The following is a 25519-nucleotide window of genomic DNA, read 5'->3' as shown; positions in this document are numbered from 1 at the left end:
TGGAACACCATCCAAATCACACTGTGAACAAAAAGACAGAGGAAAAGGTGATTTTTCTCTCCTTTTCCCAGAGCTGGAACACAGTTTCTCTTCTGCTCTTAGAGATCATATGTTCAAGCTCTCCAGCTTCTGTAAAATCTTGAAGTGAGTTTTTAGGGACTCACATCAACAGCCTGAAGCTGAGAATTTACCATCACCTTTCTGGTTCTGAGCTTTTTAGACTTGGACTGACTATACCAGCATCCCAGGGGTTTCAGCATCCACGACTACTGCAACGTAGCCTCTATAACCATGTGACACAGTCCCCCCTAACAATACTCTCTCAGCATCTGTAGTTTATCTTATCCACAGCTACATCTATATCCTATTATTGTCTCTCTTTGGCTATAGGATGCTCAACAGTGTGAAAAGGTACTAGTGTGTACTAATAAGTAAACATGGGTTCTTTTCTCTGACTGAACTTTAAGCTAGTGGAAAAACATAAATTAAGAGTAAAAATTAAAAATAATTCAAGTTAAGTGTTAAAATAAACAAGAGTGGACTAATATACAGAATACTAATAATCATGATAACATTCTACTTAAAGGTAGTTATGCTTGTAACAAAAAACTCAGTGGGGGAACAGTCTAGTATACACAAGAACTGAAAATCAAAGATTGTGTCTCTATATGGAACACAGTAAATAGGAAGTAAAATAGACATCAGATCATGTAGCTATGGTTAAAAGGTTTTAGCTTTATTTCACAAGCCGACAAGATTTTTTTTAAATGATCCAATTACATTATGAAAAGACTGCCTTTTGTTTTTAACTGACTGGAGTCAGACAATAGAAAAAAAAGAATTCAACTAAAAAATACTATCCAAAGAAAAAGTCTAGATTAAGAAGTAAGAAAGTAAAAAATGTAAGGTCATATACTTTTGATTGTACAGACTATAAACCCAAAAACAATCCAAGCACGGACTCCAGATCTTTCCTCCAATATGCTCCACCAATACAGACTCAAATTCTGAGCAAAAAGTCCTGTTGTCATTCTTGACTAGTCCACAGCTCTCACCAACTGAACAGTTAAAATCTCAACAACCCTCACTATATTAAGAGACAGTGATCTTTTGCATTACCCCCTGGCTACTACCCGAGTTCAAGCCACCATACTTTATTACCTAGACTGATAAAATAGTCATATTGTATCTACATGTGTTCCAAAATCTGTGTTTTCCCTATATGTTGCTAAAGAAACTCTAGTTAGTTTAAGTCAAACATTGGCTGCTTAGTGCCATGCAGCAGCTCAGAAGAAAATTCAACAGAGTTTTCTCATTTAGCTCAAGCTCTCTTAAAACCACAACCTATGAACACCTATTTTTGATAAGGAGCCAAAGTACACAATGGAAGAAAGAGGGGCATCTTCACAATGGTGGCTGGCATAACTGGATGTCAACCTGTAGAAGAATGAAAGTAGATCCGTGTCTATCACCATGCACAAAACTCAAGTTCAAATGGATTAAGACCTCAATATTAATTTGAACACATTGAGCTTGTAGAGGAGAAAGTGGGGAAGTACTCTACAACAAATGGGCACAGGGAACTGTTTCCTATGCATACCCCAGCTGCACAGACTTTAAGGGCAACATTGAATAAATGGGACCTCCTGAAGTTGAGCAGCTTCTTAAAAGCAAAGGACATTGTCACTAGACACAAAGGCAGCCTACTGACTGGGAAAAGATCTTCACCAACCCTGCAACTGAACAAAGGGTCTGATCTCTAAAATATATAAGGAACTCAAGAGACTAGACGGTAAAATGCCAATTAACCCAATACTCAAGCTCTCTAAGAAAGAAATGCAGTGCTGGATTTTTTTACAGAGAATGTGTGGAAGGAAAGGAACAAGGGGAGACAAGAGCTGGAGCGACCATCAGGCTTAGATACTGATCTGATCCAGATAAGGAGAAAGAAATCGAGGCAGGAGCTGTGAGGGTATCTTCTACTACAATGTAATTCAAAAAGAAAGAATACAACAAAGCTATTACAGACGGTCTCAAGTCTCTATATAAGAGACCTGACTTAGTGTTCTACCTGGACTCAGAGTCTGGCTAAAAATGGCCTATGGAAAGTCCTGGATTTCACCATGCCATTGTTCAGATACAGTCCCTGTCCTCAGAGATCTGAAAACACAATCTTACATTTTCAAATCAAATATGCTGGAGATACTAGAAACCAAAGTATGGAAAATATACCTTGAAAATTAGAGGTCTACATGATCTTTTCTCCCACATATCTACCTACTCTCCTCCTGTCGTTCTCGCCTAACTCCTCTTCCACTCCAGCCACCGGAACTCCTGCTTATTTCCAACGTACTCTTTACATTCTGTACCACATGACAGCAGCGTCACTCATCTTAGCATGAGACCTTTCTGAGCACCCTGTCCTAAAACTGTTACGAGTCTTATCTTCTTAGTGGTTCCATATTTTTTCTTCTTCTTCTACAAACCATGATCATGTAACAATAATCTATTTCATCAATATGTACTGGTTATTACCTTTTCTTGTTATTAGAATATAACCTCTAAGGATTGTTTGTTTTGTTTTAGCAATATGCAGAAATAAAAAGTTTATATCTTGGGAGAGTCCTCCAAACGTCCGTGACTTAAAGGCACTACTGAGAAGGTACCTTTAAAGGTAGTCTAGTGAGGGTCTTTAAGTCATTAGAAGCATGCTCTCAAAGAGACTTAAGGATAGTTTCTTTCCTTTTCCTTTCTTGCCTGTTTCCTGGCCTATGATGAGCAATTGTTCATTACAGGAACTCTCTCGACACAGACTCATAACAACCAGATCAATGGACTATGGGCATATAAATGGAATCTATAAAATGCAACCCAAATTAAATATTTCTTCTTTATAAATTGATTGTCTTAGGTGTTCAGTATAGTGGCAAGAGACAGAGCAACATTCCAAGGATCTAAACACTATATAAGAAAAGGTGCCATAAAGTAAATATGAATTACATGAATTCCTTTCAGTTCAAGGAAGCAGAGAAATGGGAAAGATTAAAACAAAAACAACTGCTAGCCATTTAGTTTTCATTCCAGTAACGTTACTTACAAAGTTTTAAAAAATTCACCCTAGCTCCATTATTATGAAAGTTTAAAAACAATGAACAAAATATATTTTATTTAAGCATTTTCCTCTAATTAAAAATAACAAAAGAAAACAGAAAAGCAAAATTTAAAGGATATTATCATATACTTACATTCCTGATACTAATGACACTTTGAACACATGCTGAGCAGTGGAAGATGGATTGCCTAAAGCCACATTAAGTGCTCTGTCGATACTGAATGCCATCTGAGAAAGATAGCTTTCTGGCTGCTGTCCATAACCATCATATGGCACATAGAGGTAAGGAAAGATGCCATGTAGATGAAGACATGTCTTCTGACCTAAAATGTAACACATTATAAAGTTTAGTCTTGAGACACATGTAACAATATAACATTCAGAAAGCAAGTCATTTAAATGATCTAACGGCGATATAACTTATATAAGGTAGGAGAAAAAAATTAGCCCATAGCCACTTATCTTAACCATACTTAAGAATAAAACATTTGTAAACATTTTGTAATCATAAGCACTGTAGTATATTATCTAAGTGCTGTGCAGTTTTGGTTAAAAGATATGTAGCTACTTTATTATTACATTCTGACTAATTTTAAGTATCTGACAGTGCCTACAAAGTTTACAAAAGTCACTGAACATTTACTAAAATCAATGACTACCTCTTTGCATTAATGCTTTTACCTTAGAGGTTTCCTTAAGATAGAGATAGCTCTAGGAGAAAGAACAAAAAAAAAAGAAAAGAAAAGAAAAGGAGTTCCGATGTATGAAATTTTTGCTATTGGGGTTAGGAAGGGAAGTAAAGACAAAATTTTGCTGTTGGGAAGAAAACAAAACAAGACAACTTATAGATCAATTGTATGTAATAGAAATGGACTTCTGCATATTTAAAATCCCTATTTGATGGAATGGTTTTACAGGGAGATACAATGTGATGGGGTGGGTGAACCAAAAGTGAAAACCCAACAAGAATGCACACTTTTCAAAAGCAAAACTGGCACTGACTGACCAGCACGCTACCTGGGCACAGCCACGATAAAGAAAGAAATGAGAGGCTGGAGAGATGGCTTAGTACTCACTGCTCTTGAAAGATCTGGGTTTAGTTCCCAGGACCTCCCCTCCCCTCTTGTGGCCTCCATGAGTTCCCACACACGTGGTGCACATAAATTCACACAAGTCCTCATGCACACACATAAATAAAAACTAAGTCTCTTTTTGAAAAGAAAGAAATACTAGTAAGACTCAAAAGGAGAAGGGAAAAAAAACTGCCACAAAACCAAAATCCATGCCAGGGTTAAATAACAACAAAAAAATCAAGCAGAGGCACCATTCTTCCCTGAATCTGGCAGGGCTATGGAGTGGTTCCTATCCTCAGAGCACTGTCCTTGGTTCCTCTTGGGTGTGTGTCTTTTGTCTACTCAAAGGGAAAAGAGCAGTGATGGAGGAGCACGTCCATGTTTCTCTTGCTGCCATTCACTACCACTGAGCTGTCTCTGTCAAATAATCTCCAAGCTTCCTTCTGCCCATTACCTTCCCTCACTCTCATCACTTGGCCTTTCCTTTTGGTACAAGTGGCTATTTTATTGATCACTATTTCCCATTTCTGGCTGAGATTTATAGAAAACATAAAGAAAATACTGTGAACATTTTATTATAAATAACATTGGTCTCCCTTTCCCCCACCCTGGAGACAGGGTCTCTTTATGTAGCTCTGAATATTCTGGAACTCACAGATCCAACCTGTCTCTGCCTCCAGAGGGCTGGGAATAAAGGTGTGCACCACCACATCCAGTCGTATTTTTAAGGTATTGTTACAAACAGAAACAAGATATTTAGAAGTGATTATATAAAGTAGAGCAATATTAGAATGGTCGGTTTCACAATGGATAAGATCTAGAATTCCTAGGCTACAATATTCTGATTATTATTTTAGTGCTGGGACCAAACTTTGATAACTAGGATTTCATGTGTAAGCAAATCCTCTGTCACCAATCTACATAACCAGCTGTGGGCTGAAGTATTCTGATCTGAACTACCAGCCATTCTACTTTTGAAAACTTAGAAACTGTGTTGTCACTACAATGAAATTTAGTTTCTATTTGTACTAGCAGTTATGAGCTTAATTTCAGAGGAATAAAAAATTACTTTAAAAAAAGCAAATTTTTGTGGTAATTTCTAAAAAAAAAATTGTTTCCAAAAAACACAGTTTAAAATTCTTCAAATAAAGGAAATTGATTATGAGTGGAGTCTAAAAGATCTCAGTCTACTGATGACCTGCTTACATGTTTCTAAATATCTCATGAATAAAGTTTTAAAAACTAACCCTTGTACATATAACCACAGTTGAATTAACGGCAAATACGCTTAACTAGAGAGAGGCTGAAGGATGAAGAGACAGAAATGTTTCCTGTAAGCTGACAAGTAAATTCAAGACCAGTGATTTACAGAATCACTAGTAACATTTCATAAGAAACTGTAAGGACCTAGGATAGTATTTTTTTTATGATCCACGTATCTTAATGGAATTTTGGTTAAAATACCTAAGAGAAACAATTACAAATTTTAATTTCTACTAATGAAGTATCATTAAAAACAACTGTATACCACTTTTCACATTTTCTGCTTAGTAGGAGTCAGAAATTATTTTCTACTCATAAGCTTAGGAATTACAAAAATCTGGGGGATATATGGTTTAGGGAGAAGGCAGAAACTATGCAGAACACACCAGACTAAATTTTTTTTTTTGCACTTATTTCTTTCTAAGAAACAACTTTGCCAAGTATCACATGGGCTAACAGTCCAAGTTCTCTATCTTCCTGACACTGCAGCCCTTTAACACAGTTTCTCATGTTGCGGTGACCCCAAACCATAAAATTATTTTCTTGCTACTTCATCATTGTAATTTGCTACTGTTAAGAATCATAATGTAAATACATGATATGCAGGGTATCTGATGTGACCCACAGGTTGAGAACCTGCTGGCCTAAGGCATAGAGTGTTTTAGTGACTGAGGTTAAGATTTAAAAGCAGACTGACAAAACCTGAAACCAATCATCTTTTTATTCAACATTAATTTAAACACTCAATTTCTAAAAATGTTAATGTTGGCTTCCTTAACCTTTTAACTTCTTGGTTACTGTTTATTTAAAATTATGTTCCCTTGACTCACTCTATGACAAATTTTTGGGTCTTGATAGAACTGTTTATGTTTGAAGAACACAGTAATTTCAGGACTCAAGCACAAAACACATTCAATGTGTTTACTAAATAGTAACAAAATGAAAGAATAGTCAACAAAATAGAATAATTGCTCAGGGACAAAAGAAAGAAGTAAAAGCCTGAACATATCTGAAGGTAAAAGTCCATGAAAAACATCAACTATGATAAAGGAGGGAAATGGGCATATGATCTAATAAGAACTCCACCTTATTTAATTTCCCATTCTGTATACTTTCAGTACCATTCACAGCCATATTGATAGCATTAACACAGATCTACCTTTCTCTGATCCCTAGAGATGGTTTGGTGCCTCACACATACCAAACAACTACAAATGAATTCCTTGGCAATAATACTAACAACTCTAATATAGAATGGGTATCAGAGAAGAGAAACAAAATAAGAAACTCAAATGTTAGAGAGACTCTGCCATAAAAGTAAGTATATAAATCAACTGCGTTATAAGCAGCAGTTTCTACCATCAAATCTGTGATTCCACAACAGCACTGCTATCTTTACATGGTACGAACCGGATCTGTCGTCTTCTAACAGTTCTGTAAGTGTGTGCTACCACACGTCGTAAAGTCTTATTAGAGATAAACTATTCTATTTCAACTTCATTAGTCAGGATCAGGCTCAGCGGGGAGAGCTCGAAAAGATGACTGATACTATAGAGAGCTGAGCCCAGTGAATAATCTGCCTTCAGTCCAGGAACTTATCCATTACACTACACCAAAAGATGTTACACATCTGTAAGAATATTCTGTAAAATTTATAAAATGTATTTTAACCTAATAAAGTATCTTGAATTCTTAAAGATTTAGGGTATTAGCTACTTCTAGGTGACATGTGAATCTAAGAAAACATTTATTTCCTTGTCTCCAGAAATCTTATTAAAGTAAAATTTATAACAAAAACAGTTAACTATATAGTGCAGGTATGCTATGAATATATTGTAAGATGATTAAATAAAGCTAATTAATACATCTATCACCTTGTATACTTATTTTGTGATAAGAATTGTAATATCACTTAAGTTAAAAGAAATGTGTTATCACAACACATTTCAATTTTCTTATTTTTAATTATGTGTATGTGTGTAGGTGTCTGTAGTGTATGTGAGTACACCTGGGGACCACAGATATAGGAGTCCCCATGAAGTCGGAGTTACAGATAGTCATGAGTTGCCAGATTGTAACTGCTGAGCCATCATCTTGCCAGTCCTCCAAATTTCTTCTGTTTTGAATTTCCACTCTGAAAGACGTTGTCCAATCAGAAGGTCTAACAAAGGTTTTTAAAGAATGATTTGGCAAAATGTGTCACATAATGGTTTTCAAACACCTGGCAAGACATGGTAGAAAAGAGTACCTCCTAATGATGTTTAAATAAATCTTATTTGCATATAAAGATAGGGATGATATAAAAGTTTAACTAGCAATAGTCAAAACATTGAAAAGATATAAAAAATTTCAAAATATTTCAATGTAACAAACTTGACTGCCTACTTTTGTAACAATGTTCCATTGAGACGCTCCACACCTATCTTGAATGGTACTATATGACCGACAGCTCTTGTTACAAGGTGCATAAGCTGCACAAGAGACTTCTCAGACTTCAACGGCTAAAACATACATTATCTAGTACTACATCAGTTTGTCAACTTCAGCAACACATCATATTGCATTATGCTTCTCTGGATGAGGAGACCATTTATGATGTATGACTATGCTATATATGTAATTTTCTCCTTTTATATATAGTCCTTTGGAGTTTCTCATTTATTTTTGTTATTTCAAGAGTCTACTTTATTCATACAATAGTCTTATATGACTAATAGTGAGAATAACTCAACACAGCTGTAAGTTTTCTACACATTAAACAACTTTCCAAAGGCCAATATTAGATAATAAATCACATACTACTCATATTTATGGTCCCTGACCTCATGGACATTATATTCTATTTGGAGATAGAGATACATAATCAGGAAATAACAGAATGGTATAACGGGTGCTCAATGACAACCCAGTTACATGTGGAGATACAACAACCATCTGTGAGAACCTATGAAGGCTTCCTAGAGAAAGTGACATCTGAAATTAAATAAGACTAAGATTTTAAAGAAACCTGAAAGCAAGAGAGAGAGACTTCTAGGTAGGCTACGTACATTCATAGGTCCCTGCGTATGCATGTCCAGGAAGGCCTGAGAAGGCCACTTTTACACATGTCTCAAGAAACATGCAAGTATCTTCCCATAAATGCTGGGACAAAGTGAGAAGGTAGCAAGTGGGCAAAAAGTGCCCCCCGCTAGCCAAGAAGCTTCACAATGGGGAGCTACTGGCTTGACGAGGGAGAATCGGTTTCCTTCAAAGGAATGACACTGGTCTATCAACCACACTCCATGGCAGCCCTCATACTCCAAAGTGGGCAACACAAATCCAACCCCATAGTTTTTGTGGGGTTTTGTTGTTGTTTTGTTTGGAGAAAAAGAACATGAATTTGGGGTTATATGTAAGGAAGTAGGGATCCGGAAGGAGTTTGGGAAGGTGAAGTAATATGATCAAAATATATACTATGAAATTCTCAAACAAGTACAAACATTTTTTTAAAAGATTTGAGAAAATCTAGTTCAAAGCATTTCAAAAACTAGTTGGTCCATTAACTGTATTAGGATAGCTGTACTGAAAGATCAAAAACGGTGACTACACAAAATCTGTCAGCAAAGTAACTAAAGAAATAAAAGCAAACAAATACAAACACTGAAGATGTGGACAATCTGACTTAAAGAATTCCTATTAACTTGAAAATGTCTAGTTTTCAAAGAAAATATTACAAATAATTATTTGTATATTATTTAAGGTATTTTACTCACCTCCCACCCCCGAGACAGGGTTTCTCTGTAGCTTTGGAGCCTGTCCTGGAACTAGCTCTTGTAGACCAGGCTGGCCTCGAACTCACAGAGATCCTCCTGCCTCTGCCTTCCGAGTGCTGGGATTAAAGACGTGCGCCACCACCACCCAGCTAAGGTATATTACTTTTGTTTGTGCTCTGGGACATTTGTTTAATGATACAAAGATGTGTTTGATTAAATAAAATTCACCTGCAGTCAAGAGGCTGCATCATCACCCAGCTGACATAAGTGGTAGGGAGGAGACAGATGCAGAGGGTTTTTAAGGAGGGTAGGACCACACAGGAGGGCACCTGGAAAGAAGTGAGCTGCTTGCTAATCGCCTCAACCTTTGAATCTTGAGTTCTTTAGAGGGACAGAGATTTAGATAAGTTCCCCACATAATTTTTGAAAGAGTTGCTACCTGAAGGAACAGAATTCCCTCAGGCAGTGGCTCTTGCAGCCTAACCGCTGATAGCCATGGATTAAAAGGCAGAACAATTTTTAAAAAGAGGACAATAGCTTATAGACACAGAGTGAAAAAGCATTTCAGAAAAACTGTCCTTGATGTATGCTATACTCTGAACTTACTGGACAAAAACTTCCTAACCAGGAACTAATATCCCAAAGAACCTAAGGACTATTTGCCTAGGAAAGAGGGAAGTATGCAGACACGTCTATGTATCTAGGACACAGAGGGAAGTATGCGGACACGTCTACGTATCTAGGACACAGGGAAGTATGTGGACACGTCTATGTATCTAGGACACAGAGGAAGTATGTGGACACGTATGTTTATCTAGGAAAAAGGGAAGTATGCGGATATGTCTTAGCGAATGGAAAGTATGAGGGAAAACACATGCTATTAAATGAACTAAATAAAAACTTTGGATTTGGAAAACAAAGTAACTGAAATTATCTAAGATTTTGTTACACAAGGAAAAATACATATTTGTTCTATGTCCCTGGTTCTTGGAACAAAGCTCTTAAAGCATTTGCATCTGTAATGTGTCTTTGTTTTTGTTCAATGCACAATGCAGTTCATGAAACCCAAGAATATGGTACATGCTAGGCAAGTACTTTATTCCCAAACCACAGACCTAGCCATTCTTTGTTGTATTTTGTGTATTAACAAGATGAGGAGTCCCTGGGGGTTCTGCATGCAGAACTGGTTGCCAGAGGAATCAATCAGGGAAGGCTGGAACTTTTAGCCCCACCCCTAACCTCCAGGAAGGGCAAAGAGGTGACAACTAATGTCCAATGATACAACTAATCAGGCCCATGTGATGACACAGCAACAAAAGCTCAAAAAGGGCTGGGTTTGAAGAACATTTGGACTGTTGAACACACAGAAGTTTCCTAAAGGGAACATGCCATAAGACCCATGAACTCTGCCAGGCCCCTTTCCCTGCTTATCTCTTAATCTGTTTTATTCACCTGTACCCCCGTATTTTTAATAGATAAATTGTTTGAGCTCTGTCGGGTGCTCTAAGCAAATTAATGAAACACGAGGAGAGTAGGTCAAGGGACTCTCATCTTACAGTTTGCCGTTCAGAAGCACTAGTGATTGGCATGCAAGAAAGAGTGGTGGTCCCTTTATACTAGATCTACCTCCAGGTGGACTGTTAACTGTTAATGGTGTCTTGCCATTGAACTGGTTTTAAAAAATAGTGAACTTGAAAACAGAATCAATTTAAAATTCTCAAAATCTGAGGAATAAAAATGAATTTAAAAAATAAAGTTTCAGAGATCTTTGGCATGCATTTAAACATGCCACTTGCAATTCAATGTGAGCCTCAGAACAAGGAGATAAAAAAAAAAAAAGAGAACAGGGAGAATATTTGACAAAATAATGACTAACAAATTTCTAATTAAAAGTATAAAAACAAGATTAATGTAGATAAACTCAAAGAAAGTCATACCTGAACATATCCTAATCAAACTGCAAGCACTGCCAAAAGACAAAAGACATATTTTAAAATTGCCAGAAGAAAAAGGTCATCACATACAAAATTGCTTTGGTGAGATTCATAATGTCTTATTTAGAAACATCACAAAGTCTGAAAGGTAGTTGGGATGACAGAGTTATCAAAGGAGAAAATCATCAACAAAGAATCCAGTATCTAGCAAAATTATCCTTTATAAGGTGATCAGTTGAAGCGGGTGGGGGATTAAGACATTCCTTGATAACAACTGAGGTAATTTGTAGGAGCCAAACCTGTCCTAACAGAAATACCGAAGAGTGTTTTATTTCAGGCAAGCGATGAAATATGCAAGTGACAGAAATCCACACAAATAAGGAGCAGGATAAAGGTGACTACATAGAAAACACAACAGACAAGTATAGTTTTGTCTATACCTGTTTTATTCTGTGTCATTTAAGAGACAAGACTACAAAGCCATAATTATAAAATCATGTTGAGGGTTATGAGGGTAGAAAGATGTACTTTGTATGATGACAACAGCACAAACAAAGGAGAAGAAAATGGACCCTAATTGAGCAAAATTGTACAGTAAAATTACATAGGGGTTAATTCAAATAATAACACTTTGAGATGGGGAAGTAAAATTACCACAAAGAAAATAATCTTTAAAACTGCATAAAAACAGTAAGGAAAATAAAAACATACTAAAAGAACACCTATTTAACAAAAGAGAAAACAGTCAAGAAACTACTAAACGGGAGATAGAGAGCTAACAGAACTAGATGGCAGTGTAAAACTACATTTCAGCTCTCATACTCCACTCTGTGGCTGTCATGGTGAGGCTTGATTGACAACTTGACAGGATATAGAATCATCTAAGAGACAAACTTCTGGGTATGACTTTGAAGGTGGATTTTAACTGAGTTGAAAAGACCAACCCTAACTGAGCAGCACATAAGTTGGGGGCCACAGTAAACAGTTAGGAAGTAACCTGCGGATCAGCCATCTTTCTTCTTCCTTACAGTACGACCAGCTGTCTCATGCTTCTGCCACTATGCCTTCTGCAAGAGCCAAAATAAGCTTGGAATGCCTTAGAAGAGGACTTGCAATTGAACCTGATAGAAAATTGTTTTATTCTTATCTCATTTTCTCCTTATAATTTCTTTCAAATGCTAACAATGAAAATTATATGCCCTTATATCTTCCTCTTTCTGTAAGTGAATTAGAATGAAGCTATTAAGGACCTGTTTCTAGATTACAAGTATCCTTTAGTGGTTACTATATCAGAAAGGTGTTGAAATAATACCTAAAAGCTCATTTAATTTGAATTATTGTTATACAAACGAAATCAGAAAAGAAATTACCTTGAATCTTAAGTAACTAGCAAGCTCAATTTACATACTATCAAAGTCCTACACGTGTGACAACCATTTTCTTTTTTGTAAAGCCTGTTCTTAAAATAAAACAGCTAACAGCAGGTATCAAGATTGAATCTCTAAGGAAATGTGTATTTCATAATAAATGTCACATAAAGTAACTAGTGTTTGTTACCTAGGCAAAAAGTAAGATTCTAGCTTGTGAAACAAAAATTTGTTCAGATGTTTTGGCTAAAATGATTACACACCTTATTTTCTATTTTTTCAATATAAAGATAAGTAATCAGAGCTCAAAGTAAACTAGTGTTCTGGTTATATCTTAAAATTCATCTTAGATACTTTAAATAATGTTAATAAAAAACTAATTTAATTGTTTCTGTAATGCCTGGGTTTTCAGGGGCTCAGTGAGGTTAAGAGCATCCTGCTCTTCCAGAGGACCTGAGGTTCAATTCCCAGCATCCATGTGGCAGTTCACAACTGTCTCTAACTTCAGTTCCAAGAAATCCTCATAATAGGCCCTAGGCACACATGTGGTAAGCAGTCACATATGTGTGTAAAATACCCACACATATAAAATAATAGAAATAAATTTTTAAAAATTAAAAACATGAGTTTTCTTTCAAAAACAAAACAGCAAGGGCAATTAACATCATCAGTAAGTCTAGCAAATAATTCAAATGCTCTGTAAGGTAGTTGAATACTAAAGGACCTTAAATTTATGTTTCTACAAGAAATTTTTAAAAATCCACAAGATGGAAAGAGAAAAATGCATACCTTTGTTAGCTAATAAGTAACTTACCTAGAATAAAAACTTATTAACTCAGTATAAAAAGAGGACAACACCTATCTTAAATGTGTTTAAATGTAGTTTAAATCTTTAATGCCCCCCCAAATATCACATGCTAGGGTAAGGTCCTCAGGCCTATGGCACTCCTGGAAGGTGATAGAAATCCTTAGGGTGTGGGAGCCTAGTGGAAGGAGGTAGGGCACTGAATGTCTATCCTCCAAGGGGATGCCATCCCAGCTCGTCCTCTTCTCTAGGCTTCCTGAAGGCCAAGGGGTAAGTAGCTTTCTCCAATATGTACCCTATCGTGTATACATATCCTAACAAGTATACAGGTAGTGGTGCCGGAGCAGCCATAGACTGCACCCTCCTAACAATGAGACATAGTAGCTATACTCCTTGAAAATGATTTCCTGTTCTGTTAAGAATGAAAACCATGAATAGCATAATAAGCAATAGATTTAAATAAACATATTCCAGAAAAGATGCAAGACATGGATAATAAGCACATGAAAAGGTGTTCAACACTAGCAACTATCAATAAAACGCAAGTCCAAACCCCATAATGAGTACTATTTCACTATCCATCAAGACAGTTGAAATACTAAAGTTTAAAAAAATATGTTAGGGAGAAACTGGAAATTTCATACACTGCAATCTACACAAAGTATGTATTTTATAGCAACATTATAATAGTCAAAAGGTAGAAACAATTTCACTTGTCTATCACCTAACAAATCAACACAACGCAAAATACGCATTGGAAAGAAATGTCATTCACTGATAAAAAAAAATGAAGTGCTGATATATGATACACATGGATAAACGTTAAAGCTAAGCACAAAAAGGAAACTACCTAGGATTCCACTTATAAGAAATGTCCAGAATAGACATATTTTTGAGGCAGAAAAGAAGATGAATGATTGCTCATGGTAAAGGGATTGATAAAAAAAATGAGTAGTAAGTAACCGCTCCTGGGTACAGAAGGTATTTCTAGGTGATAAAAATGCTCTAGAATTGTGGTGCTGGTTTCCCAATGTATCACAGACCATGAAACCTATACATAGGTAAGTCATATGATATATGAATTACAGCTTAATAAAGCTATTATAATATGTTTTAAATCTATCTATACTGTTTCTTTAGAAGTCTCTAATGAGACTTAACTTTAAATAGCCCTTTAAAAAAACTTTAAATAGCCCCTTATAACAATGCTTCCATTCACTTTATATTTTTTTCTTTTCCTTTAATTTCGGGCAGTTTGAATATGATATACATAGGTACTCATTTCTGAGGACATGTATTGATCCTGTCCTAGATCTATGATTTAGTATCTGCCATTAAATTCCAGCCTTTATTACTTCAAATATTTCTGAGTAGCCCACCAAAGCTACTCTTCGTTTGTTGTAGTGTTTTAGATTTCTAGCATTTACCCCCACCCCTTTTTAAAGAGAAGTCTCACTATGTAGCCTTGACTTAGAATTTAGTATATAGACCAGGCTTGCTGTCCAACAAAGGATCTACATGTATCTACCTCTAGTGCTGAGATTGAAGGTCTGCACCACCATGCCCAGCCTTCAAGCATTTCCTATGCTTAAAACTGTTTGCTTTTTACATTAGAATTATTCTTAAATTCGCAATCTGAAAACCCCAATCTCTGGCATATCTATCTAGGAATTCAGCTAACGTTCTACATGTTTGTTGTAGCTATACAGACATTATTAGATAAAATTTATTCACATCCTTGTTTTTATATGTCATCTTTGGAAACTATTTAGCACATGCATGCATGTCCTATAGTTCTTTTAGTTATACTAGACCTGTTTGAAACAAGTTGGAGGAGAGGATGTGTTCTACAGCTTCATGACTAGCTTTCAGTTGCTAAGTAGGGCCTGACCCATGGGCTGGGATTTCATAAATACTTCTCAGCTTTTCCCCCCCTTTTCCAAAAAAAAACAGGAATGCTAGTGATATCTGTAACTGGAGTTCTCTTTGCCTAAATTACTGGACTCTGGATAGTTTTTCCATTTTCAGCTTCCCTTTAGAAGTCCAAAGGCACACCACCATCTTCACTGTGGGAACCTGAAAAGGCTCTTGGGAGGAAAAATCTCAAGGAAGGGTGAGGTTTCCTAACATTGGGTTCTAGAAATTTTAACACAAATGTTTACACTCAAATATCAACTATATTTTAGACTTCATTTCCTTGCCACTTCTTGGTTCTACTGACTTCTGGTAAGATGTGGCTCTCAATATTCACCTGTCTTCTAGTTGAGGCATTTATTTACCTTGTGACAACGTTTTTCTCCTTGTTGCTTGCTTGTATTGAGACAGGGTTTCATCATGCATTTCTGGCTGTCTTGGAATTCACTATGTAGACCAAACTGACCTCGCACTCAGCAATCTGCCTGCTTCTGCCTCCCAAATGTTGGAATTAAAAGTGTGAGCCACTACACCTGGCTATACACACACACACACACACACACACACACAACCCTACATACATACATATATATTAGGGTTGTTTCGTTTCTTTTTTTTATTGCAAGAACAAGAATAAGAAATTCCCTTCCCTCTTCTTCCCCTCTCTTCCCAATCAGGACTTCTATGCAGCCCAAATGACCTTGAACTGACAATCTTGCCTCGGCCTCCCAAATGCTTCTGTATGACAAATTTGGCACAATTTTTAATTTCTTTATATAGTTAATTGAATCCTAAATTGAAATATCTAAGATGCTCTAGGATTGCCTTGTATTTTGTCTGCCCCAGATATAGAATAAATAATTTCTCAAGAGATACCCCTTTTTTAAATTGGATAATGTTTAGAATCAAAATCTAGAAATGATGTAATGCCAGCACTAGAGAGATAGAGGCAGGAGAATCAATATTCAAGAATTCCCCATTGGCGCATAGCAAGTTTGAGGCCAGACTGTACTACATGAAATGTTGTCTCAAAGGAAAAAACAGGATACTGAATGTTTGTACACACATAATATATTTTTATCTATCCTTCTATGAGAAACTATGAGCTCAAAACAATACCTCCAATCTCATCCCACACACAGAGACATTCTGTTCCTCTATATATTTCTCTCCTATCCAATAGCACAATTACTGGCTCCGGCTATTCTAAGTATAAAGCTTATTTTTATAAGCTGAAAACACACACACACACACAACCCCAATCTCAGAGTTACTCATCTTCACCACTGAGAAAATTTTTATTCAAAAATTACAATTCATGCTTACTTTTCTGAGTGTAGAAAACTTTCTACAGAGTAAGAACTATCAATGCTAAATTAAGTGAACCTTGATTATTTTTACAAGTGCATCTATCATGTTATACACATTTTGATGGTCTTTGTGTTTTCTTGTGTATGTTTTATTTATCTTAAGTAAATACTTGACAAACAGTGGGTCAAATGTTTACAGTCAAGAGAAAGTCCATTCTTAGGTGTTTACCCTCATTTTATATTCTCACCAGCAACATATCAAAGCTAGAGTCATATCACCACATTCATACCAGTGTTTTGGTGTTTAGGTTATTTAATTGTAGTCATTTGAATGGCTATTAACTATATCGAACAGTGGCTTTAATTTGAACATTTATGATGACAAGATTATATTTAGTATTTTTTCCACACTTGTATACTGAATATTCAAAAATAATCCTTAGCAAAATGTCCATAGTCTTTTACTGATTTTTTTAAATGAGTTGCTTTAATAATTTAGCTGTAGAGTTGTTTAAATATAGAAAAAGTTATTTAGCTATATATCTTGGAATATCTTAAACTCTATGAATCACTTATTTCACTTACTATCATCATCTTTATGCAGGGGGTACCACGTTGGAGGGCATTGTGAGCTGTATGGCAAGCTCCCCAAAACACAAGGACTTGATTTTTTTTCCTGGGATTCTCTTACTTCCTAATTAGGAATCTCCTACTATGAAGGTCATTGTTACAGCATTTTAAAAGAGTGAGGAAATGTTAAAGATGACTGTAACTCTACTCTTCACTGTAGCAGGGACTTAAAGAAGTAACTTTATAAGGTCTGTATAAGATCAAGCCACCAAAATTCTCGCATAGGTGGTCTCCAGGAACATTGGCAGTTTATAGTACCTGTGGGAATGAACAATAATGCTTGTTCATTATGGGTACAGCTTCTTTGTGGGTACAGCTGCTGGAAGGTTTCCTGTGCTCCAGAGGATGTCCCCATACCTATATTCACATTGGCAGTGCTAATTTGACTCAATTAGCTACTAAAAAAGAAAAGGGGGCATGGTGTTAGGAGGAGGATGTTTTTGGGAGATACAGGAGTGGTTGAGGGTGTGAAATGGACATAGAGAAGATCATATTTCATTGTGGATGTGTATGAGTTTTTCAAAGAATAAATAAAAATAAGTAACTTTATGAAAACCCCAGAAACTTCTTTACGTCCATCGGTGACAACCATGAAGAGAGAACTCTCAAGCACATTTAGACTGATGGTAATTTCTAAGCTTCTGTGTTAAATTTTTACATGGGGGAAGGAGCTAATTTTCAACCATACTTAAAGTACATTACTCATTGTGTTAACACACTAAACGGGAAAATTGCATTGAAAAAAATTACAAAAAACCCTTCATGATTTGCAAAAGAGTTACATGGGTGGTTCAAGAGTCAGCCTCTAGCCTCTAGCCAAAGAGCACACATGTGTTCTGAATCATCAGTAAACCCAGATGCCCTTGTATGAAATACTTCAAACCCAACTTTCAAATGCTAGGAAAACCGTTCTACAGGAAAAAAAAAAAAAAGCAATGTTAGTATTCCTAGCCAGAAGTTAACTAAGAGACAAAATATCCTACAAACAGAAAGAAAAAAAAAAACAAGAACTTCTAATACAAACTCGGGACTTTGGCGAAATAATTTGACCTTTTCACACTTATTAATTTTGATCAAAGAAGGTCTGGACACTAAAAAATTTAAAATTTTATGCTATGTCAGAGGACGATCAACTTTTTCTACAATAGGACAAAGACAATTATTTTAGGATTAGGAGCTAGTGCTTTACAACTAGTTAACACTTTTGGAGCATGGAAAGCACCACAGACAACAGACTAATAAGTAGGAGGCAATATGACCCAATAAGCTTCAGTAACAACTGCAGAGACGGGATACAATGCAGAAGCTGAGCATGTACACAGGGTGCTGGGGGTCCTTAGTTGGCCGACTTCCTATCTAACATATAAGCTCCTTTGAAATCAATAGTATCTTATATTTATAAAACGATCTATAATGTTTGCATATATTTTATGTAAAAAAAATCAAAGAACTGGGGCTGGAGAAATGGCTCAGAGGTTAAGAGCATTGCCTGCTCTTCCAAAGGTCCTGAGTTCAAGTCCCAGGAACCACAGGGTGGCTCACAGCCATCTGTAATGGGGTCTGGTGCCCTCTTCTGGCCTGCAGGCATACACACAGACAGAATATTGCATACATAATGAATAAATAAATAAATAAAAATCAAAGAACTTAAACAATATGTATATTACTTTAGTATAAACATTATCTATCAAGCATTATTAAGATTAAAACTCATATTAAAAATTTTAAATTATTCCTCATACTAAGTTGTGTTGTAATTCTTTAAATTCTAAAACATCATTATGTCAATATTGAAATCTATTCAAAAGTAATATTAATTTTCTGACACCCTGGGAAATTTGCAAAGCAAACAATCTGACTAGTTACTATATGAAGTAAGGCTAAGGGCTGGCAAGATGGCCTCAATGGGTAAAAGCACTTGTCACACAAGCCTGACCACTGCTTCAATTTCTAGGACCCCTGTCAAAAATTAAAATGGCTGGATACAATGGTACACATCTTTAACCCCAGCATTCTACAGTAAGATAGGAGGCAGAGTCAGGAGAATGGCCTGGAAGCTCATAGGTCACTTAGCCTAGAGTATGCAAGCAGCAACAGAAGCAAGAGCCTGCTTCTACGTTATTTATATTATATATTTAAGAAATTGCCAGGTGTGGTGTTGCAAGCCTTTAATCATAGTATTGGTGAGGAAGACAGAGGTTATGAGAGTTCAAGGCCAGTCTGGTCTATATAATGAGTTCTAGGACAACCAGTGATACACAGTGAGACCCTGTCTTGAAAAAAAAAAAAACAAAACAAGAAATAAACATGTGTCTTGAAAAAAAACCAAGAAATTAATAAAGATATAAACTACATAAAAAGAGTACAAATCAAAATTTTCAACTTGTGGTGAATAAAAACACATCAAAATGCCAAATTTAAAGGACAATAATATTGAAGACACAACAATAGAAATCATATAGTTTTTCTCCAGGGAGACAGGGTTTCTCTGTGTATCTTTGGCTGACCTGGAACTCGCTTTGTATACCAAGCTGGCCTTGAACTCAGAGATCTGCCCACCTATGCCCGGCAATAGAAACCATTTTAAGCTTGGAAAGAAAACTGAAAGTTTTACAAAGCACCTGTAAACTATATGGCAATTTAAAACAAACCCAAATATAGTATGTGTAATTTAAGTCTCTGCAGAAGTGCTATCCAAAACTACCTGAAAGCAGGAATGGGAAGGGGACGCATAGTATGGTCTTAAAGTTGCACACAGGAGAAAACTACTATGGAGATGAGGAATTATTATTTAATTTAATTATTATTTAATTTAAGTTGTATATATGAATCAATTAAGAAAAAGTGATTACACAAATGTTATACACTTAAAAAACACTCATATAACCATGCAGTGGTAGTGGTGCACGCCTTTAATCCCAGCACTCAGAAAGGCAGAGGTAGGTGGATCTCTGTAAATTTGAGGCCAGCCTGGTCTACAAGAGCTAGTTCTAGAACTGGCTCCAAAGCTACAGAGAAACCCTGTCTCAAAACAAACAAACAAACAAACAAACTCTTATGAGCTGGATAATGATGGCGCACACCTTTAATCCAAGCACTTGAAAGGCAGAGGTGGGCGGATCTCCATGATTTCGAGGCCAGCCTGGACTACAGAGAGTTCCAGGAAAGTTAGGATTATTACACAGAGAAACCTTGCCTTGAAAAACAATAAAATAAACTAACCAACCATAAACTCTTATGTCTAGCATAATAAATGAGTAAGAGAAATCAGGGTTTTTATACCTGCTTTTGGTTATGTTATTTTGATTGAGAAGCGATCAGTTTGTGCAATGCAGAAGAAGAATATCACCAATAAAGTGAAGCACAAATAATAAAAAACTCAGAGACTGAAATTGGTGTTCAACACAAAGACCCAAAAAAGCAAAGCTGCCAGCAACTGGCTCTTACCTCAACCTCAGTCCAAAACGGTGACCCTGCCTCCAGGAATCTCAGAATGAGACTGTGGGGAGAGCTGTTTCCTCCAGTTTTATAAACCTCTCGAGGGCTGGGATTAAAGGCATGCATCACTGTGATTAAAGGCATGCACTTCCAGGTTTCTATGGCAAATCAGTGTGGTCACTGGGATTAAAGGTGTGTATTATTATTACCTGGTCTGTAAGGCTGACCAGTGGAGCTGTTTACTCTCAGATCTTAAGCAAGCTTTATTTATTAAAATACAATTGAAATGCCACTACAATAAAGTACACTAGTTATCACACAAGATGAACAAATGGAGATGCTACTTACTTATTAAATTTATTCTGGATGACAATAAGGCAGAAAAGAGACAGAAATATAAAGAACTCCCATACTAAACTATATAAATGCAGTCTTACAAGAGGATAGTAGATGCCTGGACCTGAGCTGTGAGTTTGAAGGATAAGGACAAGGCCATAATGAAATTAAAACAGGGAAAAGGCAGTAAAGAGTTGCATCTAGTTAAGGGTACCTCACTGGTGTCCAATAGACACCGTAACTAACTTTGTTACTAGTACAAACTGCCTACTTTTCAACTTCTAGACTATAAAGAAGAAAGGCATTCTATTTCATTAATAATCTCCTTAGATCTGACTTACACAAACGCACACACACACACCACACACCACCTAAGATAACACTTTCATCTGGGTTTGAATGTGAATGAACTATCATTTAAGTACAGCTATTGCTAGGGAGATACTAACTTCGCAGGAGGTCAGAACGTAAATCCTAGAGCACAAGTAACTATGTGATACACTACTGACACCTTGTCCAAATTTAAATCAAAGTTTTGGCCAAATATAGAAAAGACAGTTTATTAGATACATCAAAGGTTGATCAAACATTATCTCTATTGGCTAGCTGGGTCTAGTGTCACATGCCTATAAACAATACTCGGAATAAAGTCAAGATGTTGTGAATCCAAAAGAAAAAAAAAAGGTGTTACATAGCAAGACCTTGTCAAAACAAAATAAAACACTTCTTAAAAGTATCTTCTAAAAACTTAAAAATGTGAGTGTTTTAAACTACAACCCTGTAAAAATATGCTATGAACCCCTCAGTGCACTGGAGGAAATACTTGGTGACTTACATTAGCCAATAAAAAGCTTTTTGGTAGGTCACAAAACTTGAACTTTTCCAAACTGAGAGAAAATAACTACACAACAGGTGTCTGATAAAGGATCTGGACAAAATAACATTTTCAAATTAATGGCAAAGGAAATAAATACTTCAAAAAAGTTTTTATTTTCCCCCACCATAAATAAATTCACTAAAGAATAAGCAGATGAAAAGATATTCTGTACCAAAACTGGAGAGATGGCACAGCTGTTACAAATGCATACTAGCTTGTAGAGGACTCAAGTTTAGCTCCCGGCATCCATGTCAAGTAGCTCACAACAGCCTGTAACTCTAGCTCTTGGAGAATCTCATCTAGCCTTTATGGTAGACACACACACACACACACACACACACACACACTTTAAACAATGTAATAAAAAATTAAAAGCTGTTTAATATCCTTGGTTCTGAAGGAAATAAAATTGAAAACTACAATGAGATGTCATTTTATTTCTACTCAAAGGAGTAAAATCTAAAAAGATTAAACATAAACAAATGTTAAGAAGGTTATGAAAGCTAGCAGATGTAGTGCACACTTTTAAACCTAGAATTTGGGAGGCACAGGTAGGCAGATCTCTAAATTCAAGGCCAGTCTGGTCTAGAGCTGGTTCCAGGACAGTAATGGCTACACAAAGGAAACCTATCCCCTCCCACAAAACAACAACAACAACAACAACAACAACAACAAAACAAATCAACAACAACAACAAATAAGGGTATAAAGAAATTAGGCCTCTCACACATTGCTGGAGCTAATGCAGTTACAGTCATGGGGGGAGGTCTGGTAGTATCTTAAGAAGTAAGCATACTGTATGAACAAGCTTACTCTTATGAAGCTATAAGAGAAATGAAAATATATAACCAAGTTAAAAAAAACTTGTACACAGTACTCAAGTGAATTTCTTCATAACAACATTCTAACTACACACAATCAATCTGAGTATCAATATTTAGTGACTGGTATATCCATGTAATGAAAAACCAACTAAAAAAAGTAAAGAACATTCCTGAAACATGCAAGAGAATGAAAGAAACCTAACTATATCCTGCATGTTCCTGCTTATATAAAATTCTAAAAAAGGTAAAATTATATTAATACTGAAGACCAATAGTTGCTAGGGGTCAGAGATGAGGAGGCAGTGACACACTTTTAGTGTGACACATGTTGAGATGATTAGATATGGTTGCCATAACTCATCTAACTGATCAATTTTACTATATATATAAATTACACCTCAAAAAAAGTAGATTAAATTTAAACAGAGCAATGGATACATGTGCCCTTCATATCACTTCTCTCACAAAGATGTGACATATTTACAGGCAGGTAAGTAAAGATGTAGCAGTGACTGGCAAGAAAAAGACAGCCCATAGGAATGATACAGCCAAAAAGAGGAAGAAGTTGCTACACTTAGTTACATTTTAACTATCTGAATAATGAGACGCTACTCTGCTTCTAAAACAATTTCAATGACACCAAAGTAACAGTGGTGTCATCAAAATAACATTTTTTTTGTTGTTGTTGTTTCTTTGTTTTCAGACAGGGCTTCTCTGTGTAGCTCTAGCTGTCTTGGAATTCATTTCTCGGCTGGCACTGAATTCCAGAGATCCAGCTGCCTCTGCCTCCTAAGCATATGCCACGACTGTCTGGCTCAAAATGATATTTTTATGGTAGGTTCTCAGGACTACCCAAATCAAAAACACCAATATTTTTTTTTTCTAGGCACTATCCCACATCTAATGTATCAGACTGCTAGGTGAAAAGAGTCTAAATAATCTACCATTTAAATTATCCCAAGAGACTGAAGCAGCATGCATAGGGTCTGTATGCCTCTGCACAGGACCCCTACACATATATATTATGGCTTTCAATTTAGTGTTTTTATGGGATTACTGAGTGTGTGAACAAGTGGGTCTCTGATTGTTGTGCTTTCTCTTGGGTTCTTTCTGCTGGTTTGTCTTTTCTAACTTTAATGGATAGGTTTTGTAATATCTTCTTATATTTTATTTCATATATATATATAAAATTCTGTAGATAAACATTTTTTTGTTTTGTTTTTCAAAAACAGGGTTTCTCTGTGTAACTGCCCTAGCTGTTCTGGAACTCTCTGTAGACCAGGCTGGCCTGGAACTAAGAGATATGCCTGGCTCTCCTTCCTGAGTACTGGGATTGAAGGTATGTACCACCACTGCCTGGATATATATTTAAATGAATGAATAAATGAAAACCTAGCTACTAGAATAAAGGTTAACAACTAAACTGTCACTTCTACCTGCTGGGTGAGGGAACGTTAGTTTTCTAATAGAGTAACAGTCACTGGGTATATCAACTACTCCAGGGCAGGCCTTATGTTCAGGAGTAGCTGACCAATGTATAAGGGACTTCGAGTTTTTTGTGTGCTTTTTATTTGGTTATATTTTGGTGTGTGGTGTTGGGGGAGGGTCTTTTTCTCATTTTGGGTGTAGTTTTACTTTCTTGGGTTTGGGGGATTTTGTTGATGTATTGGGTTTTGTTTTTTGAGAAAGCACTTGGGGGAGGGAAAAATAGGTTCAAAATATATTTGAATTTTAAAAATGTTTTGAATAATTAAAATACAAGACAAAAATTTAAAGCCTGTCCCACAAATTCTTCTCTAAGTCTGGAAGAAGCACTGCATTAGAAACTCCAATGTGCACAGGTATGCTATACACACATATACATCACTTTGTTTACCATGGACCAGATCCAAAGTGTCAGAAGCCAGAAAGCTGGCTCAGTGGGTAAAAGCACTTCGTACCAAGCCTAATGACCAGAATTCAATCTATAAGACCTCCATGGCTGAAGGCCAGACCAACTTGCAAGGGTTGTCTTCTGACTTCCATGCTTGTGCTATGATACAGATGATAATTCCCTTTTATTTACAGTTATACATCATGTGGTCTGAAAACAGTAAGTGGAAATTCCAAAAGGTATGTGTGAATTTTTTGTTTTAATATATCTTATAACATGTTTTGACCCATTATCCCCATAAGTCATTCTTTTGTCTAGGCACCCACACTGTATGTTCTACCCATCCAAGTCACTTAGTAGCTGTCTTGTCACAGTACTGTAGTGCTGTTAACTGCTGTTTTAATGGCAATCCCCAAACACAAGCGGCAATGACATTAACAATCCAGATATACCAATGAAAGCTGTAAAGCTCTTCCTTTAAGTGAAAGGGATAAAGTACAACAAAATATTTGAGACACTAGTCTACACTCATGTACCTTTTATTATAGTATGCTATTTTTCTTTTGTTAATTTATTAAAAAGTTATAAATTAGTAAGTTTTATAATTGTCATGTACACAAGTGAAAAATCTATTTTTCTACATGTGGTTTAGCACTACCATAGTTTCAGTGATCAACTGGTCTTAGCAGGAAATGACAACCACTTCATCATTAATTTCATATACTATTAAAAAAATTCAATAACATTTTATATGTGGTATGTTTCCCCTTTTATAAATTTTGTTTTTTAAATAGACTTTCTGATGGGCATACTCTACAATCAAGTATTATGACAAAAGAAAACAATTTGGGAGGAGAGAGGGGTGGGTGTGGTCAAGATACATTGTATACATGTATAAAGTTTTCGAAGACTAAAACATTTAAAAATATTTAGACATAATTTCAACAATAAATCTAAAGAAATGGACATTAAAAACTTCTGAGAACAAAAGTGAAATAAACCAGAATCCTT

General features: G+C 36.0%; 1 protein-coding gene across 1 annotated transcript in view; it reads right to left on the bottom strand.

The window, feature by feature from the left end:
* The window catches only part of Rev3l (REV3 like, DNA directed polymerase zeta catalytic subunit), a 142474-nt gene that overhangs the window by 95199 nt on the left and 21756 nt on the right, over window positions 1-25519 (bottom strand). The window contains 1 exon segment of the mRNA XM_038338930.2: window positions 3242-3435. Within this exon segment, the coding sequence (XP_038194858.1) occupies window positions 3242-3435 (194 nt within the window).

This window comes from Arvicola amphibius, chromosome 8 (assembly GCF_903992535.2).
Source record: "Arvicola amphibius chromosome 8, mArvAmp1.2, whole genome shotgun sequence".
In the NCBI taxonomy this organism is placed as follows: Eukaryota; Metazoa; Chordata; class Mammalia; order Rodentia; family Cricetidae; genus Arvicola; species Arvicola amphibius.
Note: the sequence above shows the minus strand (reverse complement) of the source record. Positions and strands in the feature narration are given on the sequence as shown.